This window comes from Crocodylus porosus, unplaced genomic scaffold, assembly GCF_001723895.1.
Source record: "Crocodylus porosus isolate Cpor-Errol unplaced genomic scaffold, CroPor_comp1, whole genome shotgun sequence".
NCBI classification, from domain to species: Eukaryota; Metazoa; Chordata; order Crocodylia; family Crocodylidae; genus Crocodylus; species Crocodylus porosus.
Window position 1 is genome coordinate 15,050,781 of NW_017728921.1, and position 27,828 is coordinate 15,078,608.

The 27,828-nt window shown below is 41.6% G+C and overlaps 1 protein-coding gene across 2 annotated transcripts; it reads right to left on the bottom strand.

The window, feature by feature from the left end:
* Positions 1-785: 785 nt before the first annotated feature.
* On the bottom strand, positions 786-27,733 carry UBE2L3 (ubiquitin conjugating enzyme E2 L3). 2 transcript variants are annotated; one of them, XM_019539071.1, is made up of 4 exons: positions 27,629-27,733; positions 13,428-13,523; positions 7,663-7,849; positions 786-3,794 (listed from the first exon to the last, which is right to left on the bottom strand). In XM_019539071.1, the coding sequence occupies exons 1-4, from the start codon at positions 27,653-27,655 to the stop codon at positions 3,640-3,642; spliced, it is 465 nt and encodes a 154-aa protein (XP_019394616.1). In that variant the 5' UTR covers positions 27,656-27,733; the 3' UTR covers positions 786-3,639. The 2 variants fall into 2 exon arrangements, with proteins under 2 accessions (XP_019394616.1, XP_019394617.1); XM_019539072.1 differs by lacking the exon at positions 27,629-27,733 and adding an exon at positions 20,257-20,389.
* Positions 27,734-27,828: the final 95 nt, after the last annotated feature.

Sequence of the window (27,828 nt, forward strand, 5' to 3'; positions counted from 1 at the left end):
CTCCCTCAGGCCCTGGGTGAACCGTACTCTGGCCTCTGCTGGCAGGTGTTGCCCAAGGCTTGCAGGGCCAGACTGCAACTCCCAGGGGATGCTGGGCAGAAGCAGCCCTGCCCACTTGGCACTACATGGCACCCCACCTGGCACCATGTGCTGTGTTCCAATTCTGGTGGCTCCAGCCATTGGGTGGATGGGCAGGGCTGCTTCTCCCCAGGAGCTGTCAGGGACTAAGCATGACTTGTCCATTCCCTGCCTGCAGGTGATGGAGTCTGGCTGTGGTCCTTCACACTGGCAGCCTGCTCTGCCATCAGTGGAAGCCATAGGATCAGGGGTTGGGTGTGCACATGTGCCAGGAGCCCTGATGGTGGGGCAGGACAATGTGGAGACCCATAGCCAGGCTCCATTCCCCACCCCTCTAGCTGCAAACGTGGTTGGCAGGTGCTAGCTCTGAGCACTGGAAGAGGGGGAAGGGGCAGGTGAACTGGGGAGGGTGCGAATGTATGTGCATATGCAGCCCTCAACAGCTCACCAAAGCTCCCTAAGTGGCCCTCCAGCCCAAGTAATTGCCCACCCCTGGTTTGGAAACATAAGTAAAGAACTACTTTGAGATAATTTAAGTACAGGAACTGCCTTAGCTGAACTACATTTATGTACTAAGGAAATAAAGTGAACTCTTTAAGAGCAATATAATTTGATAGTAAAGACGCATGCAAAACCACCAACTATGAACTTCACCTTTAGAAAGTTTCTTTACAAACTCAGTCTCTGGAAATAAACCATGCCACAAAGCCTTTGAGAGCATTTTTATTAAGGGTAGCAGAATGGAATTGCAGAAAGCCTGTACCAATACTCTTGGGCATATAGCTTCACTAGCACGTTGTAATTTTGGGTCTTAAACTGCATGTTTAGAATGCAACTTGGCTTTGGGAACCAGACAGGACAACAGTTTGAATTCCTGAGTTAACACAGGAAAGTCTTAGTACTTTTCATTTTTCTATTCATACTTCCCATACAGTACATTGGTATTTGGTCTGCATCTTTTCCAAAGAGGGTCATCTATAAGTAAAAGCTACCATTAGTGTCACACATCTTATGGTTTAGACACTGGACTATGAAGATAGCAAGAAGAGAATTGAGGTTGATATTTTTCTTCCACTTGACCCCTAGACATTAGATTCAAATGAATGGCATGACATTGCTATAGGCTGATGTAACTTTGAACTGCAGCTCCTGGAAGTCCCCAAACTCCTCAGTTCCCTTTCAGTGATATCTAAGTGGCACTGATTCACATAAATGCAGCATTTAACCTGAGAGGTTTACAATCAGAAGGTATATTCACTACCATGTACAAACAAGGGTGACAAACAAGTGCTATAGTTTTTATAAATATAAAAGGAAAAGTCAGGGAATGGCAAATTTCCATGCCAACAGATGTGATCAATAGGAGAAACAGAACAGTGGCTCATTTAGGTATCTGATGCAGAAGTTACACACACTTCAGTTTGACAGATAATTTGGCAATTTTTTTTATTATGAATGTGAGTGAGCGTGAATGAAACAAAATCAGTAGCAACTATCTGCAAATGAAGACACAAAGATGTGAAAAATTTGGTAATAGTGCTCTCACCAAGCCTGAAAACACTCAGGAAATGCAAGTTTCTGTAAATAAGGTGAACGTGGTTTAACTTTATTTATCTGCCAAAGAATCTGTCTAAGAACACTTAAACGTAGCTCCCTAACTTATTAAAAAAAAAAGGTTTATCAGAGGCCCTGGGCTGTCATTCTTTATGCTAAACCTTAAAGCAGAGCAAAATAGGGTGGGTAGAAGAGAAAGGAAATATACAAGAAACAAAACTGCTTCTTTAACACACACTCGCCCTGAAACATTGCAAAGGCAGAGGCTATACTACTGCTGATTGTAGGAGTACCAACTATCCAGGTGTGAAAGGATTTACTAATGCAACTTCCTGCACATCAAAATGGTATGTACTCCTAAGTGCCTAAGGATTTCTGCAGATAAATCTGCTTGTTCAACAACAGAACAATTCTCATGGTTGGGAAGAGAAGGCAGTTTGATTGTATGGCAGTTTGACTGTACAGCTATGATCACATTTTAGATCTAGGGGGAAAAGGCATTTAAAAGAAAAGCAATTGGAAATTGTATTAAGAACAGTCCTGAACAGCAAGAGCTGCCTTTTGCATTGGGAAAGGTTCCATGCCTTCAAAAGAAAAGCCTATTTTTTGTCCAAATAAATTAGGATGATGGGATGATATTTTAAATACTCATTAAATCATCTAACTCAAGTGTGGTATATTATTTCTTACAGATATTCATGGACAGTACTAGTGAAATGTATTCTGCTTATTACAGTTTATTGCTTAATGCTATTCTCATACCATTTTTAATAAAAAGAATCATACAGTAATTGGGGGAGGGGATGTCATTCTATAAAATACAAATGGTTCAGAGATGTATCCTGTGGCATCTCTAAGCCAATGATGGCGGATGTCAAGGAGGGTATGACAGAGGACAGATCACTCCAGATATACTCTGTTCATATCCTCTCCCTCTAAAGCATCCACTCCTGCTACAGGAGACAGGATACAGGGCTAGATGGACCATTTGTCTGACCCAATATGGCACTTACGTTCTTAATACATTTTGATGGAAAAATGTACTCAAATGACTAGCAACGGTGTCAAATTTAACTTTTAATTTCAAAATTAACCATTCCAAAAAGTATTTATTTTTAACTCAAAAACAGTTTATTTGGTACCTCTTGGTCCCCAAGTTCTGAAACTCTTCTAAACTGGTTGCAATGTTGTTCTGTGCAATTTTTTTTCCTAGCTAGTCTGCATAGATATTAAGAAGAAAAGTGAAAGAACTTCATAATCACATTCCACTATTCATTTGCTACAGGTACTTTCTTTGTCAAAGTTTTCCAAAAGCAGGACATAAGCCATATTTTAATTCAATCACGCACACAAAAACTTGGGTTTCCCCGTTTAATAAACATTATTGTGGTAACATCAGCCAGATTTACATAATACCTGGGCTATAGTTCTGATTGTTTTCTGGGGGCTGGTTTGTGTTTTTTTATTATGTTACAAACTGAAGTTAAGGGGAACTTGCAACCAAGTTCCACAAAGCACAGTGCAACATTTAAACAGAAAAATAAACAGAACTGCCAAACATTCAACCATTTTCTGCCAGGACAGGGATATTTTTTCTAAGACATCAGTGTTGGGAAAGAAAACCAAATGAAGAAGTAAATGAACTCAAGATAATGGGAACTGCAAGGAAAAGTAAGAGACGACAGCCACAACTGTAAGGGCAGGATATAAGTCTAAGATATTTTTGATAAATTCTGACAAGAAAAAGAAACAGCATACTTTAAAGTATATTGAAGCAGTGATTTTTAAACAAAGAAAGCAGAACTAGAACATCTTAAATTTTTAATCCTTTCTTTACAGGTTACCTACACCACTTTTGATTAAGAAAACTGTAGAAAGTTAGTAACAGCCACAAGTTAACACCGAAAGGTGGCACTTGTCAATTTTCCATAGAGTCCTGCTTTGTGGGGTCTGAAATGCACTGCTCCGGATCTTTTATCATACGTTGCTGACATCAACTGTCAGATTTTAGTCCACTGGTCGCTTCTCACCATATTTCTTTGTAAACTCTTCAGCATTCTTACAGAATTTTTTACGGTCCTTAGAGTATTCTTCAGCTAGGTCAGCCCGAAGAGGATGCTCGGGCTGTGGGTCATTCACCAGTGCTATGAGGGACTGGATTACTGTCAAAAGAAGTACAATGGTGTCAATGACTTGGACATTTATGTTTAAAAAAGGCAAAGTGAGAGAGCAACACACCAAAAGTAAGAGTTTAAATCGTGTTTAAGAATGTAAATCTGTGCTCTTTCTTAAGACACAGTGATAACCATCTTTGGCACTGCACACAGCTCAAAGTTTTAGTCTGGTAGTGAAATAATGATTCATCCTAAGAAGGAAAAACTGAAGATGCACATTAGGAAACGAACAGTCAAGTTTAGTGCAGATCAAACAGCGCTACCACTTTTCTGCCTCTGTAACTGGTACACCATTGAAGAGAGATCCTGTGCCCACTGATAGAAAAAACTAAATTACTACAAACATGCTGGTCTGAAATGAATCTAGTAACCTGGATACTTTCTTGCTTCTTTTATAAATTGCCAACACTCCCCATTATTCTGGTAGGCAACATCAAATACCTCTGCTAAAGAAGATATATTGAGTGAACAGCTTCAGAGTGGTTCTCATCCCAATATTTGTGACTAAGCTTAGGTCTTTTACAGAAGATTTTAAAAAAATCCTAGTCAGGGCCTTTCAGTGAAACTGTTCATCTTAAACCACATTAAAATGAAATTGTATTTAGCATTCAAGAAACAGACTTGGCTTAGAACAATGAAATCTAATGTTATGTTTTTTTTTACATCTCTCTGGTCATTAGAAGCTGGGTTAGTGGCCAAGGCAAAATTCCTGTCCTGTACTACATTAAGTACATTATTAAAAGATACACACACAATCAAAAAAAAGGTATCTGTGATAATCAACAGAAAGAAAAGTAGATCATGCTTTCAAATTCCCTATTTAAGCCACACTTGTGTACCTCAAATAATGAACAGCATAGCTCTCACACCTTCCAAAGGAACTATTCCAAAACTTTCTTAAGCTTACATTCCCCTTTCCCTCCCCCAAGCCAGCTGCCATATGCAAAATGGGGGAGCTCACTAGAATATTTATAAAAATCATTTAAAGAAAGTTTCCTTCCCTCCATACGGCAGTTGGCTGATTTCCACAGGTTTTCTTTGTTTAAAGTGGGAGTAAGGAGACCCTGATAGTGTCAATGCTAATCTAATCCTGCTACTACGCTGTAGAAAATGGACAGAAATCGATTTTGTAGAAGCAGAATTTCAAAGTCGGGGATGCAAAAATACTTCAGCTAAGAGCCCAGTGCTGTACGCAACTGCATTTTGGTTACAGGATTTTTTGATGCGTGACATAACTAGCCTGAATTCTAGTTTATGAAAACATATCAGATATCACGATCAAAAATAAAAGTGAAGAGGGGACCAACAGATGTGTGACATGGTTTTAAGTGATTGGTTATGCTACATTTCCTATAATTATCTCTTCAAAAGTGCAAAACATTAATATTTAAACAGCTGATATTTTAATTCAGAATTACGTAGGGACAAAAGTGTGCAGGAGCTTTCATAAATATGACTAAGATAAAAAAACAAGTGGTTTGACCTTCTGTTTCAGACAGTCTGAGTGTCAGATACTTGCAAGAGAATACATGAAGTAGGACCAACAACAGCAGACTAAGATCACTCTATTTTTTTAAACAGTCACTACCAAAAGGGAATGTAAATACAAGAGTGAATAAAGTGCAGGTTTCTAGGATTAGGGGCCAAGATTTGTTATGTTTGTTTGTAAAGTGTCTTTTTTGTTTGTACGTACAATAAACTGTCTTACAAAAATGATTTTGCTAAGTTCTGTGCTATTATTTAAACTACTAAAGCCAGTTTCAGCCATTCAAATGACTGAAATAGGTCATCTCCCATGGTAAATCTGGTGCTGAAGTCTCAACTGCACTGCAGAAACAACTGTTACATCACAGCTGTCTCTGCTATGATAACAATACAGCTTGCTTTTGCAGTAAAGACAAGTCCTGCATTTTAACCACACCTCCCAAATATGCTCCAGATTCCTAACATGGCTGGAGTATGGTTCAAAGAACCTGACCCTATGAGAAGATAATATGCTTGTAACTAAGTTTTCAGGTGTTAAAACTGGCTCCAAATCAGGCTACAAAATAATAATCTCATGCAAGAATGTTGCCTTTCTGCATTCTTTGCACAGCCCAGCTTTCAACTTGCTCAGTATTTGCCTGTGCTTCTTACTCCCTTTGGCTCTGAAACAGGCTTTCTGCAGACAAGTACTGGGCTCTGCTGACTCCAAAATCATCTATGTCATTTCACACTGGACCAGAGGGTTGCTAGAATGCAATGTCAGGTGCTGCTTCTAGTCAGAACAGCATACTGCATCCATACTATTCCCCATGCTTATCAAAAGGGAGTGAGGAACATAAGCTCAAGACCAACACATGCCAGGAAGATAACCTGTCACTCTACTGTTAGGCTGGAGGATGACCTCATTTTCTTACCTTAAACTAGAGTTGCTTAAACAAACTACCAGAGGAATGCAGTGTTGACATTGGCTGACTTCCCAATTGACTTGAGCCTAGCACTTCTGAGAGCTGTCCTCATGTTAATGCTTGCATACTCAGCCAACATCAACACTGTGCTCTGCAGGCCTCCTCACACACAATAAAACCTACAAAATGAATGACTGAAAAGAAATATTAGTAAGATAATTTGGTGTGCAAGTTTGGCACTAAAAGAAGAAATTCTCATCACAATGCTAATTCAGACAAAATGCATGGCCACAATGCACATTTTTAAGAACAGAATTGTGTTGTAGCTATGTACCCTTTTAATAAATAGCTGAACAAAAAAAAATGTACAGCACAGCTTCTGAGACTTGGGTATTAAAAAACCTTCCATTTTTTTTTAATTTGGTGGAGTTGGATCATAAAATGATCCAATAATTATACACCTCTTGAACAGGTAAAAACATTTCCCTAAATTGTTCCCTGGGCTAAGTTCAAGCACACTTTCTGTAGGTTATGAACACAGAAGTGGAAAGGGGAAGTTGAAATCCATATGCAATCTTAACAATAGTATGCGTTACTAACAGGACACGGTTCAAAGCACAAAAATGAAAGTAGAAGGCTGGAAGAAAGTAAATTTATGGTCACAGAAACATATGCAAGCTTTTTCTCCTACAAAAAAAATTTCTTTAGTCACAAATACTTTTAGAGCAGAAAGGACCTTTACAAATATGAATTTTCAATACTAAAAGCATACCATAATACAAAAACCAAAGTGCCCTAACAATAATTACTCTTACAATAGCCACCTAGCAACATGAAGTAACAGTCAACATTATCAAACAGAGATATAGTCTCAACTTAATAATTCATGGAAACAAAGGCCTTCAACCCCAACTTGCTCCTCAAAGAACATTATCAAATACTACTCCTTAAAATTTTTCGAGTTTTATCTAAGAGACCTCCACATGGGAAGCCCTATAGTACTCAATTTATCCATCTTTTAAGGATTAAGAGCCAAGTAATCTTTGCTAGAATGAGAAGTAGTAAGTTCTCTGATGTCTAGGCATTTTAAGTCCGATGTTCTGATCACTAAATCAAGCCTCCAGGATGAAAGCATTACACTACACACAGCCTTAAGGCCTGCTGTTATCTGTGCAGACCTTTTCTTTTAAAAATTATACTGAAAACCTCAAAACTGTACCAGTGCAGTAAAATACACGTAACTTCTGTCTACCAAGGACACTGGCCTAAGTTAATGAGTTCAATGGAATTGTTTTGATATTCTGAACTGAAGATCCAGAAGAACACTTTAACAGGAGTGAGAGAGTAGTCCACTGAGCAAAAGAAACCTACACAGGAACAGTAGCACTTACATGATAAAGTCAAGCTTTTATTGATCTATAACAGGAACACAATTTCTTAAGTTCCTCCTACACACCGAGCCTTACCTTGGTCAGTTTTGGTTGCTGGCTTCCAGTTTTCAGCACTAATTACTGGCAGACAAACCTGCCCCTTTTCATCAATGTTCGGGTGATAGATTTTTGTTTTAAATGTAATCTTAGGAGGTTTGAATGGATACTCTGCTGGAAAGTTGATTTCGATTCTAAAGGCTCCCTTATCGTATGGAGGATTGTCCTGCAATGAGAATGTGGAATGTAAGGATCAGACACATCAGAAGAGATACAGTTTAAGAGACCACGTGCTACAGACTTCCATCTTTCAAACAGTCCCTACTTAAGACACACTTTTTTGGTTTAATCTAGTTCATTTATGTGCCAGATGCCATCAAAAATCACAATATTCTTTTGCAGAGTGTCCAACAGAGTTCTGACACTATCTGAGTGGTGGAGGTGGCGTTCTACTCCATGGTACTCCAGATTTCTCAAATCCTACCTTGCAAAATATGCTTACACCCTATTTCAAAACAAAGTTTTTCAAGTCTTTTCTGAGCTATCAATTTTATTCCTTGTCTTCTGTTTCTCCCTCTAATCCTGTTTATTTCATGCATCTCAGTATGGTGGAACAGAGGGAAAAGCAATTTGACTTGTCAGATTTCCCTATATGTTTTGAGAGAGTCTTTTTGCTTTAGCTGACTGCATAAAAATTTGCTGAGTGCTCACTTGTACTAAAGATAGATATTCACTGCATCTGCTGATGAGAACACTCTGAGTTTGTATGCAGTTTTGGGTACCTCTTATCAGATCATTTTTGAAGGAGTATGGCAAGAAGGCTATGAAGTAGGCAGAATGATTCTTCATTGCCCTGTTCAGTTTCAGCATGGTCAGACTCTGATAACAAGTGCTGCTAAAGACCCCGTACTCCTAGTTTAAAATGTTTTTCAATTATTTTATAAGAAATCCTGAATAAAATCAGCTATTTCATACGTTCAAAGTTTAGCAAAATTTAACTTTTGGACCACAAGCAATAATTACGGCATGATGACTGCTCAGGATGTTGAAGACGGGGAGAAACAGTTGCTAAAAGCAAATTTTCAAGTATATTTTAACTCCCTTGCCTAACAGCCTATTTCTTTCAACTAAACCCATTTTATGAGCTAAAAACAAGTTATCTAATATTAGTAACTTTAGGAAGAGAACAACGTTCTGCAGGTAGATGAAGATGGCATCAAGCATAATCAGGAAAGATTCCATACCGCACCTCTAAGAGACAGCACAGAAGTTACAATCCAGGGGAGGGATGGTTATGATGGTACCAGATCTTACAGTGACCTGGCATAATTTAGCTAGCTGTGGAAACCTGTGTTTCAGCAGCCTCCACAAACTGCCTTACAGGCTTGTAGAGTAGTTGGAATCTCTGCCCTGCCTCCTGTCTCCCCCTCTTGGCTCTGGTCAATCTGCAAGCAGGGCTTCCAAGGTAGTGCCACAGCTGTGTCACAGTATTCATGTGCAGGATATTGGCCCTTGGCCAGATTCAGGGTTTTAGAACCACTCTATCCGCTTTATGGAACATGAAGGAACCAGGAGGTGGGATAAGGGTTTTACTTATGAAGCTCAACTAAAGGTTGCATGTTAAGGGCTGCTCATGATTTTAAAAGGATCTGTGTAAACCATTTAGTTTCAGTCATTCCTGTTACTTACAGCATATGTAATTCTAAAGAATGAGGCCGATTCAATGTATTGCATACCAATAAATTACTTTTACAAGGGCACATGGAACCTAGGATAGTTGCTCTTACATGGCAGTCAATGAAAATACGCACATACAGCATTGTAGGTTCAGTGACATCCATACATTTCTTTAGGTACAGTATATGAACTCATCTTATTCCAGTAAGTTATAACTGAACGGCAACTAAGGAAAAAAAAGATGACAAATCTATGTGCAGGCAGATACTTCAAAGATAAGAAGCTGTCTCTGACTTGCTTCTCAGCTCAGTGACTGTTTATTCTTGTAACAACGTTCTTTTAATGGACAAAACACCCTTTATACCCAGAAGGCCAAGCCACTTTTGGAACCACATCCTCCACGAAAACCTTCTACAGGCATCACACAATCTCACTTAGTAAGCTGCCTACTCCACATCCCTTCCTAATACACAATTGTACATCAACCATCATAGTTTTAAAATCTTGGGGAGAGGATGGCCAATAAAGATTAATTGTAAAAACTGACAATCACTAATTAACTAAGCCTAGTCAATATACTATAATTTCCTGTTTGAAAACATCCTGAAACAAAAGTTTTATTGTATACAAATACCCCCCATATTTCAAAAACAAAAACCCCTTCTATCTGTAGCCAGCTTATGTCCACCAACTTGTATCTTTAAAAAAAAAATCCAAATCAGCATGATAGCTGTATTTTAGACCATTCTATATCAGTTAAGGAAAGGCAAATGTTATCAGTTATGTCCACCTTCAAATTAATGACCCAATTTTTTTTTACATGCATAAAAAAACCTCTTTAGATCTTTAATAGCTAGTTGTAGGCAGATTTAGGGACAAGTGCAGATTTAGGGACAAAACACTGATTTTAAAATCACTTCCTCTTAACCAAGCCAATATACAATTTCTAGGCTATGTTTTTTCTGCAAAAGCCCACAACAAAAACTGAAAATCATGTATAGCTCAGTGCAGTGATGGTTTTGGTGTGTATGATGGGACCTTGCAAGAGGAATGAACATAAAGCTTAAGAATTAAGAAGCAACCACCATGCTTAACACAGATAACAAAATATAGTGTTAAGGCAATACAGGTGATATTTAAGAGCATAAACAAGTTTGGGTTTTTCCTGTTTTGTCAGGAAGTTGATCACTAAAAATATTTTCTTCAAAACAAAAAGCATTTTACTGGCGTTTTCACTGTTTGGAATATTACAGTAAACTGCTATAAACAAGAACCATGAATTCCAGTGGTTTATAAAATATGTCGCCAAGTAAAAATCTCTTTCCTTAAATTCCAGTGTAACAGCCTACTCACTTCATTCATGAGAGAAGTCTTATTAAATCTAAAAGACTGCTTCAATGAGTACGGGGTGGAGAGAGAGTTAACTGTAAATCTTTTGTTCCACAGTACTTAAAATCCAAAGGATCAGCAAGTATTTTGGTGCAGCATGAATGATCTCAGTTAAGGAGCAGCCTTCAATTAGCAACACAGAAGCACTACAGAGCTGAGGTTCAAAGCCTCAGACATAAAAATGCAGATTGTATTGCTCTCTATGTTTTCTGTAGTGGCCAGAGAAGAAAGCATTGACATCCTTCGTTGCCTCAGACTCAGATGCAACTTGTTGTTCATGAAGGAATTCAATACAAGACATGGCAGATGAAAACACCCAATATAAAGGTGAAAATCCAAATTCCTTCAACCAGATAAGCTTATAAACTCAACTCCTCCCTTACCTTTCCTAACAAGTCCCCCTCTATTTGACCAATACAGTAGTAGCTTACTTTACAGCTGCCTATTAAAATTTCTCTAAAAAATAAAATAAAGTTTGGCACCTAAATCCTTTTACCTGTATGTAAATAAGTGGTTTAACTTTCAGAAGTATTGAGTTTTCCAAAAGTCTGTAGATCTTAATTTTAAAGAACCCAATTCTAAAAAATCCTGCCCTTCATTTTTTAATTAATTTAAAATAATTTCTCTAAACAGACCAATAGTGAGAAGACATTTTAAAAAGGCCTATCAAACAGCACTTGTGTTTCCTACATACACTCCACATATTTCTATTCTTTTATTTCCTCATTACTGGGCACATCTACCTGAGATGCTTCATGTGCAGAAGACTCATTTTACTCTGCATTAGTGCAGCGAGCAAAGTCCATGCTAATGCACTCATGTATAGCAGATTTAGTCTAATGTGCAGCAGCATCACTAAAAGACCATTCATCTGTACTAATGCGCAATGGGCACATTTACACATTGCCCTATGGCGACATAATGATGTGCTATGTCACCATATGGTGCGCTACAGTGACATAACGATCACATGGGTCTACACATGATCACCTGCTACCTTGTTGTAGCAGCTCGCCCCCCACTTATAATGTGCCACTAGGGTGACATAGCAGGGGAATCTAAGCATGCATTGCCTATACTGCGTTGTGCTTTAGTGCTTCCAAAAGGTATAATTTCCTCACTAGGGACTCAAATTACTATTATATTACTACAACCCACCCCATTCTTAAGACGTGTGAATTTGGGCCTATCTTAGAATAGCATCAGACCTAGACTAGCAAAGCCGTTATTAAAAGCAGAGTTTTGAAACAGTTCCTGTTAATATGGTTTATACAAATGTCTGGCTACAATGGTAGAAGCATACCAACTTAATACACTCATAACAAAGTAACAATGGCCAGAGAAAACAGGTCTAAATCAACATAGCATGCATTATTTTTAACTCTTTAATGGAGTCAATAACATAATCAAGTTGTTAGTTGGGACACTACCTTACAGCTCTTGTATCTTGTATAGTACAGCCGTTTTAAAAACACTTCCCTCTTTTTCTGTTACAGTAACCCAGGAATTAAAACTACTTACACGATGGTAATCTTTAAGGTGGGATAAAGTGGAAAAATAAGATGTTTTTATCCTTAGGTACAAGCCAAGTGAGTATTAAGCAATTTAACTGCTACAAATCACTTTGCATTTGTTTTACTGTCCATACAGCTTTAAAAGGAAAAAAAACCCAACCCTCATTTAAAACGTTTTATGCCTTTGAAAACAAGTAATGGGTTTGAGTAATATTTACAAAAGCACTCATGCGTCTCTGGAAAAAAAAATGAAGCGGATGTCAGCTTCTTTGAAAGTATTACCCTTTAACGCCCTCCAGCCCCAATTGCAGAATCTGTATATCCAAATTGTCTTCTAAATTTAATTAGAGAAATGTACCTGTAAGTAGGAATACCAAAACAAAGGATCCATAACACAGTTTTTTAGTAGTAGGATAGCATATTAGCTATACACTTTCATTTGTTTTTAGAGAAAATTCTTGTTTAAAAATCCATTGTAACATTGGGACAACACACCAGTATTTGGTTACTGCAACGTTTAGATAAATGATTTAATAACTAAGTTAACAAAAATCAGGGTAATTTATTTAAGATGCAAAGCCTCAATACATTAGAAAAAATGCTGAACAACATAACAATGTATTACGGCTGCAATGCTGTTTGTGCAGAGTCAGTAGAAAGGCCAAACTGAAAGAGTTGCTAGAGAAAAACTTGAAAAATTATGTGGCAGCCCTCACAGCAGTATTGGAATCAACTCTCATGCATCTTTGGATTTATATCACAGATCTGAGGAGGGAGAGTAGTATTATATTTAAAAACAGTATGGCAAAAATAAAATATAAGAAAAAGAAAGACTAAACAATGTGCCCAAGAGTAAAGAGAAAGTTTGCAATACACCTATTACTAAATCCAGAATCCCTGTATTCTACTTCAGGAAGTGAGGGACCAAACCAGGCTTCCTTTTCAGAGGCTTTTAAAATTTCCATATAAAATCTGTAGAGCAAACAACTGGCAGCTGTTGTCTGTGCAACCATGGTTTGGGTCTTCTTCTCTTCCACTACAAGAGATATAACCACAGTGTGAAATTTTTAATTCATCAAAGCAATCACAGCCTGTTTGTCAAGCTGCAACTATTACATAATGGCCACCTAAAGCACAGATTTGTATGAGGTCTTTTCCAATGGAAGTCATCCCCAGGTGCACAAGGTCCAGCAGGATATCATATATAAAGCATTTTATACTCACAGGAACAATAAGCCCTTGCCAAGTCAATAAATTAGCTTCATCAACCTGGATATTACGGAAGTTTTTCATCCCACATTTGCGGATTTCTTCAAGCTCCTGAAAAGCAACAAAGCATAAGTGTCCATTAATAACAGTAACCAATGACATATTTACTTTTCAAGAAACTTGGAGGTCAAAGTGAGTTCCTTTAATACTAAATGAGTTTGTGGTTTCAGAAGTGGCAACCCACATAATAAAACCAAATGGGACTTCTGCACCTATAAAAAACCAGTTATCTAAGCCAAGCAAGCAAACTCTTTACTTATGGAAATAAATGACATTCCATGAGGATACAAAAGAAGATACAAGAGAAGTCAGCTAAATAGCTACTTTGTTATGTTATTTTGCTTAGACTGATCTGCATGTCTGATACCAAGAAAGCTCATTCTCCTACAATGATTCTGGAATAGGGAATCCTTTGTCAACTTATGGAAGTAAAGCAAGTCTTGGGATTTGTTAAAACTGGCAAGGTGCACACTGGTTAACTAAAGGCATTTGGTTTTAAACCTATTTAAACTGGTAAAACCACAATGATTTCAGTCAAAGATGGGCACATTTCAGTGCAACTTAAATCAGTTAAGCTAAATTAAACTCCCATCCAAATTTGCACTAGCTGAACTAAATCAGTTTAAAATCCAACGTCTGCTAAATCAGGGAAAATTCATATAAGCAAGGCTTTATTTTTCATCTCCAGTCTTAATTTAGATTTAGTAAAAACACAACTACACAGATTTTAACAAGATTATAATTCTTGAAGTTGTGTCAACTAAAAAACAGTATTTTCTACTCGAAAAGCAATCTTTCTGAATAAATTAAGGGGTTTGTTCATTTTTCAGTGAAAAAGCAGCCAATGGCATGTTGACATGCTATTTAAGGACAGCTCCATAGTATGTTATTTTAGATCTAGGAAACAAACATAAAAATGCCTATTTTCTTACTAATAAATTATTTTACCCCTAAGAACATTAACAGATTCCTTTTTTTGAACAACTGGAACAAAAGTGATCTTCTAAACATGGACTCAGAAGATAATCCCTGTGAAACCAAAGGCTACACTCATTCTCTCAAAACTGATGCATGAAAAAGGCTGCATCTATTCTAAGGGCTTCTTAACAACACAGGAACACAGGCATATTACCATGACAAACACTGCTAGGTGGTGACACAACTATAGTGACAAATCTAGACGTTGTACCATTACAGTAAAATCACTGACCATAAGCAAAACAGCAAGAGCACAGTTCTACCAATAGAGCAGCTTCTATAGTAGGGTCTTCTGCCATCCCAGTTATGCCAGTTAGGGATCACACCTCCTCCCACCTTGACTGACAAGCATAGGAAAAGTCATATGTCAGTAACATGCCGCTAGAACCTTTAAGACAACCAAAAGGAATAAAAGGCACAGCTAAGGGCATGCCCAGAGCACAGGGTTCAATTGTGGTGTCCCTGACTCGGGGTTTACACTTCATATCATCTCCAGAAATGACTGGAGAACCTGGTGCAGTGATTCTTGATGTTCTACTGCCACTAGTTATATCCCAATTTGATCATTACAGAAACAGTTTAATTTGGTCCTATTGACCAGATTCAGACCATGGTGCTTCTCAGAGGCTAGACAATCCACCTCTAGCATCAGACATGATACAGCTCCAGAACCCAGGGAGTGAATTCCACTCCCCTTCACCCCCACCCCTTTCTCCTGCTGCTGATATTTGTAACCAATGGCAATCAAAGACCCCAAATTCAGAACAGTCAAGAGGACAAGTGGCAACAGTGTTTACACTCTAGGTTTTCTGAGCTGCACTGATAAGCTCTGCAGGCTACAGTTTAATTACTCATGAGCTACCTGCAGCCCTCCTTTAGGGCATGGAGCCATAAAGAAGTCCTGAGTCACATTTATAGAGATACACTATAGACCAAGATACGCGGTGGAAGATGACCCTTATTAGCTTATGTTCAGTGAACCTAAGAGTCTAGTACAAAGTTTGACACTTGGTTTTGTATATCTGTATGCTGAATGTACCTTTGGCTTTCGAATACAGAAGACTGATGTTTTTCTGAGGGGCTCAGGAAGGTATGCAATTAATTCAGCTTAGTGCTTTCAGCTGTCACACCACTGGGTATACAGAACACAAAGCTACCCTTTTTCATGACCACAAATTTAACAATAAACCTCATTCTGAACCAAAAATAACTTTTGGGCATCATAAGCAGGAAAAGTTACAGACAGAGATTACCCAGCACACATTTAACCAAATTCTAATTAAAGGTGACCAGGACCTTTCTCCCAAAAAAACATGAATGGGGAAATACTTTATTTTAGATGCTGTCTGGTTGTGGCATATAATTATATAAAATTCATGTTGCAGCATCCCCCGCTTCAACTGAATGTAGTGTTGTACACAAACAGAGAAATACATGATCCATATTAGGGGTGGGCAAAATATGGCCCGCAGGCTGGATCCAGCCCACAGCTGCCCCCCATGGCACTCCGCATAGGGTCAAGCCCTACCCGCGGCAGCCCAGACCATGCTGTCAGCCACAGCTGTTCTGCACCTGCTGACCGCACTGCCACTGCCCTGGCTCCAGCCCTGACCAGCTTCCTGGCAGGGCTGCTTCTGCTGCTGCTGCCCAGTTCCTGCTTCCAGCAGCTCCTCCTCCTTCTGCCCCTGCTGCACCATTCTGGGCAGCAGGTAGCATGAGGAAGAGGCAGTAGCCACAGAGGCGCATGCTGGGCACCACACACCCAGCCAGGCAGGGTAAGCTGCACCTGCGTGGCTCCTACTTCAGCACATGGGGGTCCAGCTCCAGCTCCCAGGTGTTTTCCATCTACTTGGACACCTGCAGGCACGCATGCTGACTGGGGTCAGGGTGGCACCATTAGTGGGCATGGGGCCAATGCAGGTGGGAGTGTAACCTGGGCAGAAGTGAGCAGGGATGCAGAGCACCATGAGCTGTGGGGGGAGGAGGGGAGGGGCAGACCACACCTGCTACACACCTCCTGGGCGAACTCAGCTGCACACGCCCCCTGGCCTCCTCCATCCCTCCCCCCATCCCCAGCTGGTTCCCAGGACCCAGTGCAAACATGCACCACCCCAACATGCCCAATATACAAGAGTAAGACTTTATTTTGAGCTATTATGCAATCACTAGGGACCTACTGAATTTGGGGTAGCTGCCCCCCAATACTGGGTGTAATTTTTGTGGTGGAGCATGGCACACCACTCCCCCCCCCACACACACACAATTGGCCATGGGGCTCCAGAAGTCCTGCTCCTCCCTGGAGACTGACAGAGATCCACCAGACTTGGCCAGTCAGAGGCATGCCACACTCCTTGCCCTGTTCCACTACAAAAGTGTCACCCCCCCCCCATCCTTCAGGATGTCAGGGCTTCCTGCCCTTTTCTGTTTTTACAGCCCCCCACCCTGCTGTTTTTGTGTCTTTTTATGGTCCCCGTGCTTTTTCGCAGAGACCAAATGACTGGTTTCTGTGAAAACTGTGAATTCGGTAGGTCCCTAGTAATTATCTCTATATACTTACTCAAAAACCATAAATCAGCACTTTTTTTTAATTAAAGTATGTTATAGTAGATGTTTGATTTTTAGTACATGATGTGTTTATCTATAATTTGTTAAAATAATATCTTCTGAAAAACTGTGTGTACAGCCCTCGAGAGCTTCCCAAAATTCATTATGTGGCCCGCCAGCTGAAATAACTGTCCACCCCTAATCCATATCCTAACCGCTTTCACCCAATGCACTTAAAATAGAAGAAGGGTGGGCTACAGTTTCATAATACTAAGAAATATTTTTTTTTTTAAATCTACCTCTTTATCGCCTTCAAATTAAGTATTTAAATATGGCAGCCCTTGGATGAATGAAAATGGAAGTCTGAAAGGCAGCTAGTTTAAGAGATGTACTAAGCAGAGCAGAAGTTACTCTTGACCACCAAGTTACTGTAGTTTTTATGTAGCTAAAGAAAGTTTTTAATGAACCTACAAGCCTCTCCCTTGTCCCAAATGAATCCTCCACTTCAATTTTAGAGCATTAAAAAGGTCTTTCCAACTAAACACAGGACACTTATATGCGTGCCCGACACCTGCTCCGATGTGTGCCAATTAGCAGGCTCCAGAAGCCTCCACAAAACCTGTATTCAGCATCCCTGTGCTTCAAAATAGTGGTGGAGGTGCTTTAACTAAAGCTCGTTCAATGACCTTTAGTTATTAAAGTGCCCCTGTCACCATTTTGAAGCATGAGATGCCAAATACATGAGACACTGGGCATTTTAATTAGAGTGGCTGTTGGAGCCATATTAATGAAAGCTTCACCCCTGCCATGGAACATGTATAAATATGTCCAGAGAAGCTAGTTCTGTACTTTCATCACTTGAAACTACATACAATACAATGAAGTCAGCATAGGAAGCCACTCTTCATCATCCTTCCAAATGATCAGCCCAAAACATCCTCAGTGACTTGAGCCTCTACCACTTTCACATCCTGCAGTCATTCATACAAAGTGAATACCAACCTAAAAAACTGCCAACTCAGACTGGTGACATTTTTAAATGCTTTTTTAACGGCATGACTACATGAGGTGCAAGAATCAAGGTTACAGATCTACTCTACTTTTCTTAGTGGGTTACTTTAATTAAAGAGAAACCTTTTTTTGTTGTTCCCTTAATAGTTGTTTAAGGCAGCCATTTTTCACTATGAAGTGAAACCTTTCTGAAAACAGTGTTTTAAGGTTCCATATTAATATGGATAGTACTAGTTTGCAATAAAACTTGTTTAGTTTATAACTGGCCTTTTTCTAATTACCTCCCTTGCTAATGCAATGTAGGAGCTGCAGCTTAAGCTGTATTCTTCCTGGCTAGTGCATCATAATCAAGGATCCTGGTTTTCTCCAATTTGAAAAAAATCCCCAAATCCATATTTTTCCACATATATATAGAAATATATATTAGTGGCGTTTCATTTTAATCATGGAAAAATGTGGATTTGGGGTTACTTTTTTTAAAACCGGAAATTGGGGATTTTTTTAAATTGGAGAAAACCAGCATCAGTAATACAACTTCTACAACAGAAGCGAAGTTATTTTGTTGGCAATACACAGCCCATAATGAAAATTAGGTCTCTCTATTGTGGCACTAGAAAGGCAAGATAGCCAGGGAGGAGTAACAACAGGTTTTCTCAAATAAGCAAGCAAATGACACAGAATGCCCATGGGCAGTACACAGATAAGGAGTTGGCATAACATGCAGGTCAGAAAAGTGACTGGAAGGCTTTAAGGACAAAAATAACTTCTGGAAGCAAAACAATGAGTCCAAACACGTATTGTTTTCATTTTAAAAGAAAACCTATGATCTTCAATACCTGCTGAAGAGATGAATTCCCAATTCCCTCCCGCCACCTCTTCCATTCTGTTTTAGGTGACCTGACTAGTGACTATGTAGTATATAGTCAAAACACAGAAATGAGAATTTAGGAATCTCTGTTCCATTCCCAACTCTGCTACTGACCTTGTGTATATGACCTTGCTGCATCACAGTTTCCCTATTTATAAAATGGAGATGTCTGCTTGTCTCACAGGAATCTCTTGGGACTTACTGCTTCTTGCTTTTTGACATGTTAAGATAAAAAACTACATATAGTACATAAAATGGAGAACACATACATTGCTTCAGAGGTAATATTTAATCTTGAAATATATAGAGCTGAAGAGACATGATTGCAAGAGCATTTAATACCTTCCTTTTGTACGTTATGGATAACTGTTACATAAAAAGTAAATTTTTCATTTTCAGTACATCATTTATGCTTTTTGAAAGCATAAAAGAAATGGATCAGCTTGAAATCCTAATGATTAAAAAAATTTAAAGTACATTCATTTTTGAGTCCAAGTTAGTTTGTAATTTTTTTTAAACCCCCTGCCCTCTTCCCCCATTGCTCTCTGAAAAAGCTACATAAGCCAGAGTTGATTTTGGTGCCAATGCAGTATTCTTATCCGCTCTGTGACCTGCCTATGACACCACAAGGGAAAGCAATGGAAGTGCCCATGCTCACAAGCTTAACCCAAAGCTCAGTGAAGTCCACAGACAGTTTCTCACATTGACTTCAAAAGGCTTTGCACCAAGCCTGAAGTACAGTTAAATGCACTAAACAAATTTAATGCAGAAAAAAATATTCTGTAACCTATTTATAAATAGCAGACTAACAATGTCCAAAAAGCAGTGACGTTTTTAAGTTAAATTTGTTCCCAAGACACTGGTACAATACTCAATGTCACTTCTGAAGCTCAAACTATATGGATTTTTTTCAAAATCAAAAAACAAAAATCATAATGTACAGATTAGAGTTTTCATAAAAACTATTACAAAGGCTGAAAGATAAATTACAAATCTTGTGTGTCCACACACTTCTTATTTTCTAAACACTACTACTTTTTGGCAAAGAACTTTTCGGGTTGATCTCTAACGTGACTGTTTAACATCTTGAGTAAAAGCACTTTAACCCATTTTAAGTTACAAAAGGGAAAATAAAAAAAAAAAAATCACTATTTTTACCTCTGCCATAAATCATGTAAGAATTTTTACACGTGGAACCTAAAGCAGCAGAAATTTACATTTCCCATGTGGCCAGTTGTCACTGAAGACTGGAGCTCCAAGTAAGAAAAGCATAAAATATCAAAGTTAAAAGCAACTGAAAAATCCAATGAGAAATACAAAATTCTGAATGCATTTGGAGTTGTTATGCTGTTTACTAGACTACAGCATAACATAAATACATACCATCAATGTTAGGTACATGGGTGTGGTTTTATGCTTTTATTTCCCTGTTGTTCAATCCTTGCGTAAATGTTTGACTATGCAATTGTGAAAGTCCATAGTGAAACACTGTATAAGACCATCTCCCTGTTTCCCATACTTCCCCAAACACGGTTTCTTTAAAAAAAGAAGTAAACACAAACTGTTATCCCTCATATTATAAAATGTCCTTTAGCATTAAAGAGTCAGAAAATAGAAGCAAAGATCTTACAGACACTGTAATTTGACTATGTTATACAGGGACTTCACATGGAAGGTCTATCTGAGCAGAGTCCCGGTATCTCCCTAATTACCAATTATGTTTTCAACATACCATAGTCCCAAACTAATTTATTAAAACAGGTGTATGAAGTCTGTATATGGTATTTTATACAAATACTATGGATACATGTATACATGTGAAAACAACTTCACACTTCATAACAAACAAATCTCCCTTCCTGGTTCCTCTCCTCTACTTGGCCTGACACCTGATTCCTCTCCTCTATTTATCATTCTTAGGGCTTTATACAGCCACCTACTAACACAGTAAGGGGCACTTTCATATAAAATCAATAGTAAATATGCAATAGTAACAGTATCCTTAAGGGGTTTCTCTCCTTTTTGGATTTTAACTCTTCCTAGGTTAGGGTTGGATTTTTTTTGGAGGGGAAGGACTGGTTAAAATGAAAGGCCCGTTCAAATTCTGAGTGTTAATTATTTCAAGTATTTGAAATATTCTGTCAATTACGGTCAAGAATTTCTTGAAATGGGAGGGCTTTCAATATTTTTTATAGCTGGTCAGATTTTCATCCTGAATGTCTCTGGACAACTGGATCTCTTTGCTAGATAATATCTAAAGCAGCATTTCTCAACCCGTGGGTTGCAAGAATATATGAAAGGGTCGCAAACAAAGTTTAAAAAATGGATCAACTTTAAAAATGGATTCTCCTCTAAAGGAGAAAAAATTTGGGAAACAACTGGTTTCCCCTTCCAGACTGGAAGAGTTCCAGCCTGCAGGAGGAGGGCTATCAGGCAGGACCCCTGAGCCATATGCACATGCCAGCCAGGCAGTGCAGAGAGCAGCTCCTGCAGCTCCTTGCAGGTAAGTCTATGGGGGGAGCAGGGGAGCACAGACGACATGTCAAAGGGCAGAGGTGACATTGCCTGCCACCCCGCCTCCTCTCTAGTGTACAGCTGTGGCCTGAGACAAGTGGCAGCAGTGGCTGGGTCATGGCGGTATGTAGAGCTGCAGCCCGAAGCATGAGCGACTGGTGGTAGGAGAAGGTGAGCGCAGCTTGCATGCCCCTGCTGTCCATTACTCCTCGCGCTGCTGGAGTTCTGGCAGCAGTGGCAGCAATGAGTCTCATCACCCTGCTCTGCCCTCCCGCACCAAGTCCTGCCAGCTGGACCGGAGAGGCAGCTCCTGCCCATGCCACTCCAGCCAGGACACAGCCCCATGCCTGCTGTAGGTGCAAACTGGGGGGGTGTAGTACATGCCCCTTCATGCAACCCCCCTGCCCACAGAGGAGTGAGGGGTACAAGTAGGGATGGGGGGGAGGGGCAGGGCTGAGTGTTGAGACTGAGAGGCAGAGCCAGGGGGCTATTTTCTACTTAAACTATTCAGTGACTTGGGACTGGCCACTGATGTTTACAAATGGGTCTTGGTACAGAAACAGACTGAGAACCACTTGTCTAAAGTAGGGGTTTTCAACCTTTTTTAGTCTAAGTACCTCTGGCAGCTAGATGAGGCATGGGGAGGCAGGGATGGTATGCAGGCACAGAGTGCTGCTGCACTCCCAGGAGGAGGGCTGGGGCGAGGCAGGGCCAAAGGAGTGGCGCCCCTTTGCAGGGCAGGGAAGCTCGCACACTGCCCTTGCCCCACCCTGGCCCTGCTCCTGGGAGGCAGCAGAGCTCTGTCTCCACCTGCTCGTACATACCCCCTAGGACTGTTCCAAGTATCCCCATGGGTATGTGTGCCCCTGGTTGACAACCCCTGATCTAAAGAACAGTTTTAAAGAGGATGGAACAATGGTCTCAAACTACATCAGAGGAAATTTAGGTTAAAGATTAGGAAGAACTTTCAAATTATGAAGGTAGTTAAGCATTGGAACAGGCTATCTAGACTAGTCATGGAAACTCCATCACTGGAAATTATCAAGGTCAGATCTGACAAACACTTAACCAGGACGGTTTAGTCAAGACTGATCCTGAATTGAGCAACGGGCCAGACCACATGATCTCCAGAGGTCCCTTCCAGGCCTACTTCTCTATGATTTTATAATACTTTATCCCAGGGTCAGCAACTCCCTGGAACATGTGCCAAAGCATGGCACACAAGGCCATTTTGCTGGGCACACCACAGCCAGCCCAGCCTTTGGACAGCTGCCACCTGCCACAAAGCCCAGGCTGCTCACAGCAAGCGACTGGGAAGATCCAAGCCCTGCTGCAAGCAGCCAGGGGTCTGTGACTGGCAGCAGCTGTGCAGGCCCCGGGCTAGCTGCAGCCAGGAGGTTGCCAACAGCTGCACTGGGCTCCAGAGCATCAACTTGGTGGTGGGTGCATGCATGCCTCTGGGCAGATGGTGGGGTAGGGGCCTGGGGCAGCACAACCCTAGGCCCTCCCCCACTGTCCAACCAGAGGTGTATGTACAGCCTGCCAGCTGCCTGCTATAGCTGCCCAGATCCCAGACTGGCTGTAGAAGGCAGCCAGGAGGCTGCAAAAACCTGCACTGGGCTCTGGAGCCTCAACACTGGCTGCATGTATGTCCAGTGCATGGCGGGGGAGGGGGTGGGGTTGTGCTGCCCCAGGCCCCTTGCTTCTTGCAATGAAGGTTTTCAAACAGAAGCCACTTAATATGGTCTCTGGCCCACAAAATTTAGGTCTATTGCGCTTTATACAGAGTATTATACAATATGGCCCAGGCTTTTAACACATTTCCAGAACATTTATGTATGAAGTACTACGCATGTATGATGCTGCAGAGAATTCCCTGAAGATAAACTTAGCGCTTATATTTCTAACAAGGGCAAGTTCCAGTAGCAGTGACCTTAACCTTGTGTAACCCCTGATCTGCATGTTTAAAATAAACTCTAACTAAACAATTATATTCATGCTGAATTTCACTATTTCCTTCAAACTGATATTTGTATATTAACTAAAAATATAGACAGCTCTCTCAATTAAAAACAAGATTGCTTTCCATCTATAAGGTGAATATAATAAAAGAGAGTGGGAAACATGAGTATCTAACTATATTATAAGCCCTTTAGGGCAGGCACTCTTTTACAGTGTATTTGTACATCACCTGCTAAAACCTAAAGCCCTGATCTCCTAGTGCTCCCTTAACATAAATAACCAATAACAATATAAATAATCATATAAAAACCATAACACTCCAAAACATTTCAATTAGGTAAGTCCTTGCTTGCATGAAAGTCCTGGTTTAAACAATTTCAGTTGCTGATCTGCAAGTTATAGGAGATTAGTTTAACAATTCTAAGTGTGAAAATAAAGAGGGTTTTTTTAAGATGTCAACCATTATATTTTCTGACCCCAAGTCTTTTTGAAATGCACAACTTAAATAGATGGTAAATAGTCCAATTATCACAAGTCATAAAATGTTAATCAATAGAACACTACTGGATGCCACTCTCAGTAGTGCAGAATTAAGTTTTAAACCAAAATCATGACCAAGTCTATACGGATTTCAGTGGGGCTTTCTACATCTGCAAGGATGCACACCTTAGTTTTTAGAAAAAGGGGCCCAGTGAGGTTACTGCAAAAATCAGAAAAAGCTGGATCGGACCCTACTGCAGAGGTAGACACCACTGTAACAGGGTGCTTAATCATAGAATCACAGAAGTAGGGTCGGAAGGGACCTTGTAGATCTTCAAGTCCGACCACCTGCCTGGGCGGGAGAAAAGACTGGACTCAAATGAGTCCAGCCCAGTAGTCATCAAGCCTCCTTTTTTAATAACTTAAAAAAAACTACTGTTATTCATAACAATTAGTATAATGTAGAGGTGCAATGATATATCAGTTGCATATTGGATCAGCACTAATAAAAGGAAAGTTAACATTATCAGCAACTGGCTTTTCTGGGGTAGTATAGATTATGTCACTGATATATGCCACATGCATGCATGCAGCTGCCATTCATGGGGCCAGGAGTGAACCCCTGCAGCTTGGAGAGCAGCATCTGACTGGTATGTTTGGAGGGAGTGGGGCATGGAGGAAGGAAGGGGCATAGAGGGGGTGCAGATTGAGACCCTCACAGTGAGGGAGGGGCTGGGGCAAAGGTAGGCACTACCCAGCCAGGGCAGTGAACAGGCACTGAGGGAAGGGTGGAGCCATGGGTGGCTCATTTGGGGGGCACAGGGGGAAGGTGGGGGCAGCTCCCTGCCACTGCACGCACCCCCCAGGCCTCCCTGGGAGTATGTATGTGGCCACCAGATTTGTGCACAGGGCAAGGGTGGGCTGCTCACTGCAGGCTCGGGGCCTGGGGCTGCACTGGCCTATTCCTGGCAGGGGGCTAGGCTCCGGGCTGGTGGCTACAGTGCTCAGAACAGTGGCTATGGGGAATTTGGAGTGGCTAGAGCCCACCTCGTAGCCCTCCTTCTCAGCGCCATCTCCTTCCCCGTCCCCCCCACCTGCCCCAGGCTGGCACAACCCCTGGCCCCAAGCCCACAGCAGGCAGCCATTCCTCACCCCACACACAAATCCAGAGATCACATGCCCCCCACCCCCGCCTCTCCTGAAGGATCACGCAGTGGCAGGGAGCTCTACTCCCCTACCCTGTGCCCCCCAGACAAGCTGCATGTCTCTGCCCCACTTCTGGCATCCACTCACCCCCCTGGCCGGTCAGTGCCTGCCCCTGCCCCAGCAGCCCCTGCACATCATGGGGGCCTCAATCTGCACATCTGCCCACACCTCTTCCTTCCCTTTCCCCTCCACATTCTTACCAGCTGGACACTGCTCTCCAAGCTGCCCGCCTGCGTCCCTTTAAATTGGCTATCGGATTGGTATTGGCCGATATGGCTGGTTAATAATCTGCCATCGGTATCAGACAAAAAAATCTTTATCAGTGCACCCCTACTATAGTGTTAATAGTATCTGAGAGTAAAACATCCCGATTACCGTCAACTGTGGGCATGAAATGAAACTTTACTTTTCAATTTTCACTTTCATTTTTGTGAAATTAATGCCTCCTTATACCACTCTTCAAACAGCAAATATCTGGCCACACACTCCTAGAATAGCAGTATGTAGTTAGTGGAGAGAGAAAGAGAAAATATTTTAAAAACTAAATACCTCAGTATTTGTCTCAGTAGAAATGCAGCAGGATACTTGATGTTATAGAAAGAGAAAAATGAAAGCTATACTTTAGAGAACGCTTAGCATTATTAATGGGCCCTTCCCATGTTTTAATTTCTTCCTCTTGTTCACAGTTACACTAGGAGTATTTATGTACATTTTTTTATTTTACCCCTGCCCCCAAAAGATACAAGGCTTTGAAAAGGAAATGTGATCTGAGAACAAAGTGGGAAATCTAAGCTTATTAAAATATACAATAACTGCTCTTTTTTGCCTTCAGAAACTCAGGGCTCTCGTTTAGGTATACATACTTTGCATTAATAGTTTCAGTGGTGGCAGAAAAAGTACTCATTTTTAAACAGTTATAACAGTCTGTCAAAAATTAAGCAAATCAAATCCAAATTTGTGCAGTCTCATCAAGCGGCTCAAGGACAGTTAATGTCCATCAATGGTGTTAATAATACTAGTTTGTATCTATGAATCTGTATGCAAGGTATTCTATTCCACTGCTAAAATTATAATCTAGACTGAAAAAAAAATAAAAATAGCAAAGCTAGCCTCAGGTAAAAATCAACACTGAACTGTTACAATTCTCTTAACCACTGAAATTCCCAGTGCCTTTCATCTTACAAATTATGAACCCAAAAACTGACATTTAAACCTAAACTAGCTACACAAAGGACAGAACCCTCTGCTAGGTCCTACTGTCTTCAGTAGAGCTCAAAAATATCCAATGAGTACAAGAAACCAGGTAGAGGACTAAGATATTAAAAAAAAATTAACTAAATTTAAAGTAGCACCAATACTAAGTCACGTGTAAACTTCAATCCTGACGCACTGCTAAGTCACATAGGATGTGCACGCACGTGTGTGTGTGTGTGTGTGGGGGAGGGCGAAAGAAAAAGAGCACATTGAACTTGCTCCTTGCATCTGCGCAACAGGCAATGAAACGGTAGCATTGGTCTGATTCAGGCTGCTAGCACCTAGATGAAAAAATGACATCAAATGTAGTGCAAAACGCAGTGTACTAGTTTACACAACCCAGTAAGATGCTGTGCAAGAAAACAGTACCCTGAAGAACCTGAAGGGAGGAAAACACCCAGGATGTGAAATAAGACTATACGCTTTTTTAGGAGGAGGATGATCATCAGGCAAGGGATGCGTCTGGCCTTGTCATAAGAGCTCTCAAAGACCCTGGGGGCTGAGACCAGTTCTGGTAAAAGACTGTGCTGTCCAACCCCAGGGGCTGGGCCCACTCTTTCCCCGTCCCAGCCCCGGGCGGGCAGGGAAGTCTGGTCAACACAGGCGCAAGCGAAACCAAGTCACTTTTGAACCCAGGGCAAGTTTCAGTGCCAGGAAAGCTGCCAGCAGGCTCTCATATCACAGCGCAGGGGGTGGGGGAGGCGGCAACTCAAAGTTTTCACTTTAAAGGAGTTTCACCTCATGGAGGGGAAAATCAGGGAAGAACAGAGTCTGGCTCCGTCTGGATCAAGCGGCGCTACCGGCCCGGCGGCAGCAGGGGAGGAGGAGCAGGAGGAGGCGGTGGAGGGGGCTGTCTTCCTTTCCTCCCTCCCTCTCATCCGAAGGGCCACGGAGTTGCTGATCGCACGGGTGTAGCGGCCTCCCGAGCCCCACGGGGGAAAGCCCCGGGCCAGGCAGCGCCGCTTCCTTCCCCACCAGCCCTTCCTCTTTGCTTAGTCACGGCGGGAGCCCCCGAGGGAGGGAGCGGCGGCAGTCCCGGCCGCTCCCCACGGCCTCCCCAGGCCCCGTCGCGCCCCCGCCCCGGCGCAGGCCCCGGGCGCCTGCCGCGGACAGCCCGGCTAGGGAGGGCGGGCGGAAGCCCCGGCCGGCGCGGCCTAGGTGCCGGCTGCTCCCGCTCGTTCGCCTCAGCCTGCGGGCGGCGCTGGGCCAGGCCGGGAGCCGGGCCGCTCCCGCGCGATGAGAGACCTTGGCGCCGGGAAGCCCCTGCCCCTCGCCCGCCTGCCCTCCCGCGAGCCCCCGGTCCCGACCCGGGCCCAGCCGGCGCGAGGCGGGATGTTACCTTCATCAGCCTCCTGCTGGCCGCCATCTTGGATCTGCTGCTGCCGCCCCACAATGCATGGCGCCGCGGGCAGGGCAGGGCGGCTAAAGCGCGCCGCTTCCTGCCGCCCGGCTCGGCTCGGGCCGGCCCCTTCTCCGTGCCGCGCCTCGCCTCGCCTCGCCTCAGCCTTGGGGGAGCAAGGACCACGAGAAACACCTCCC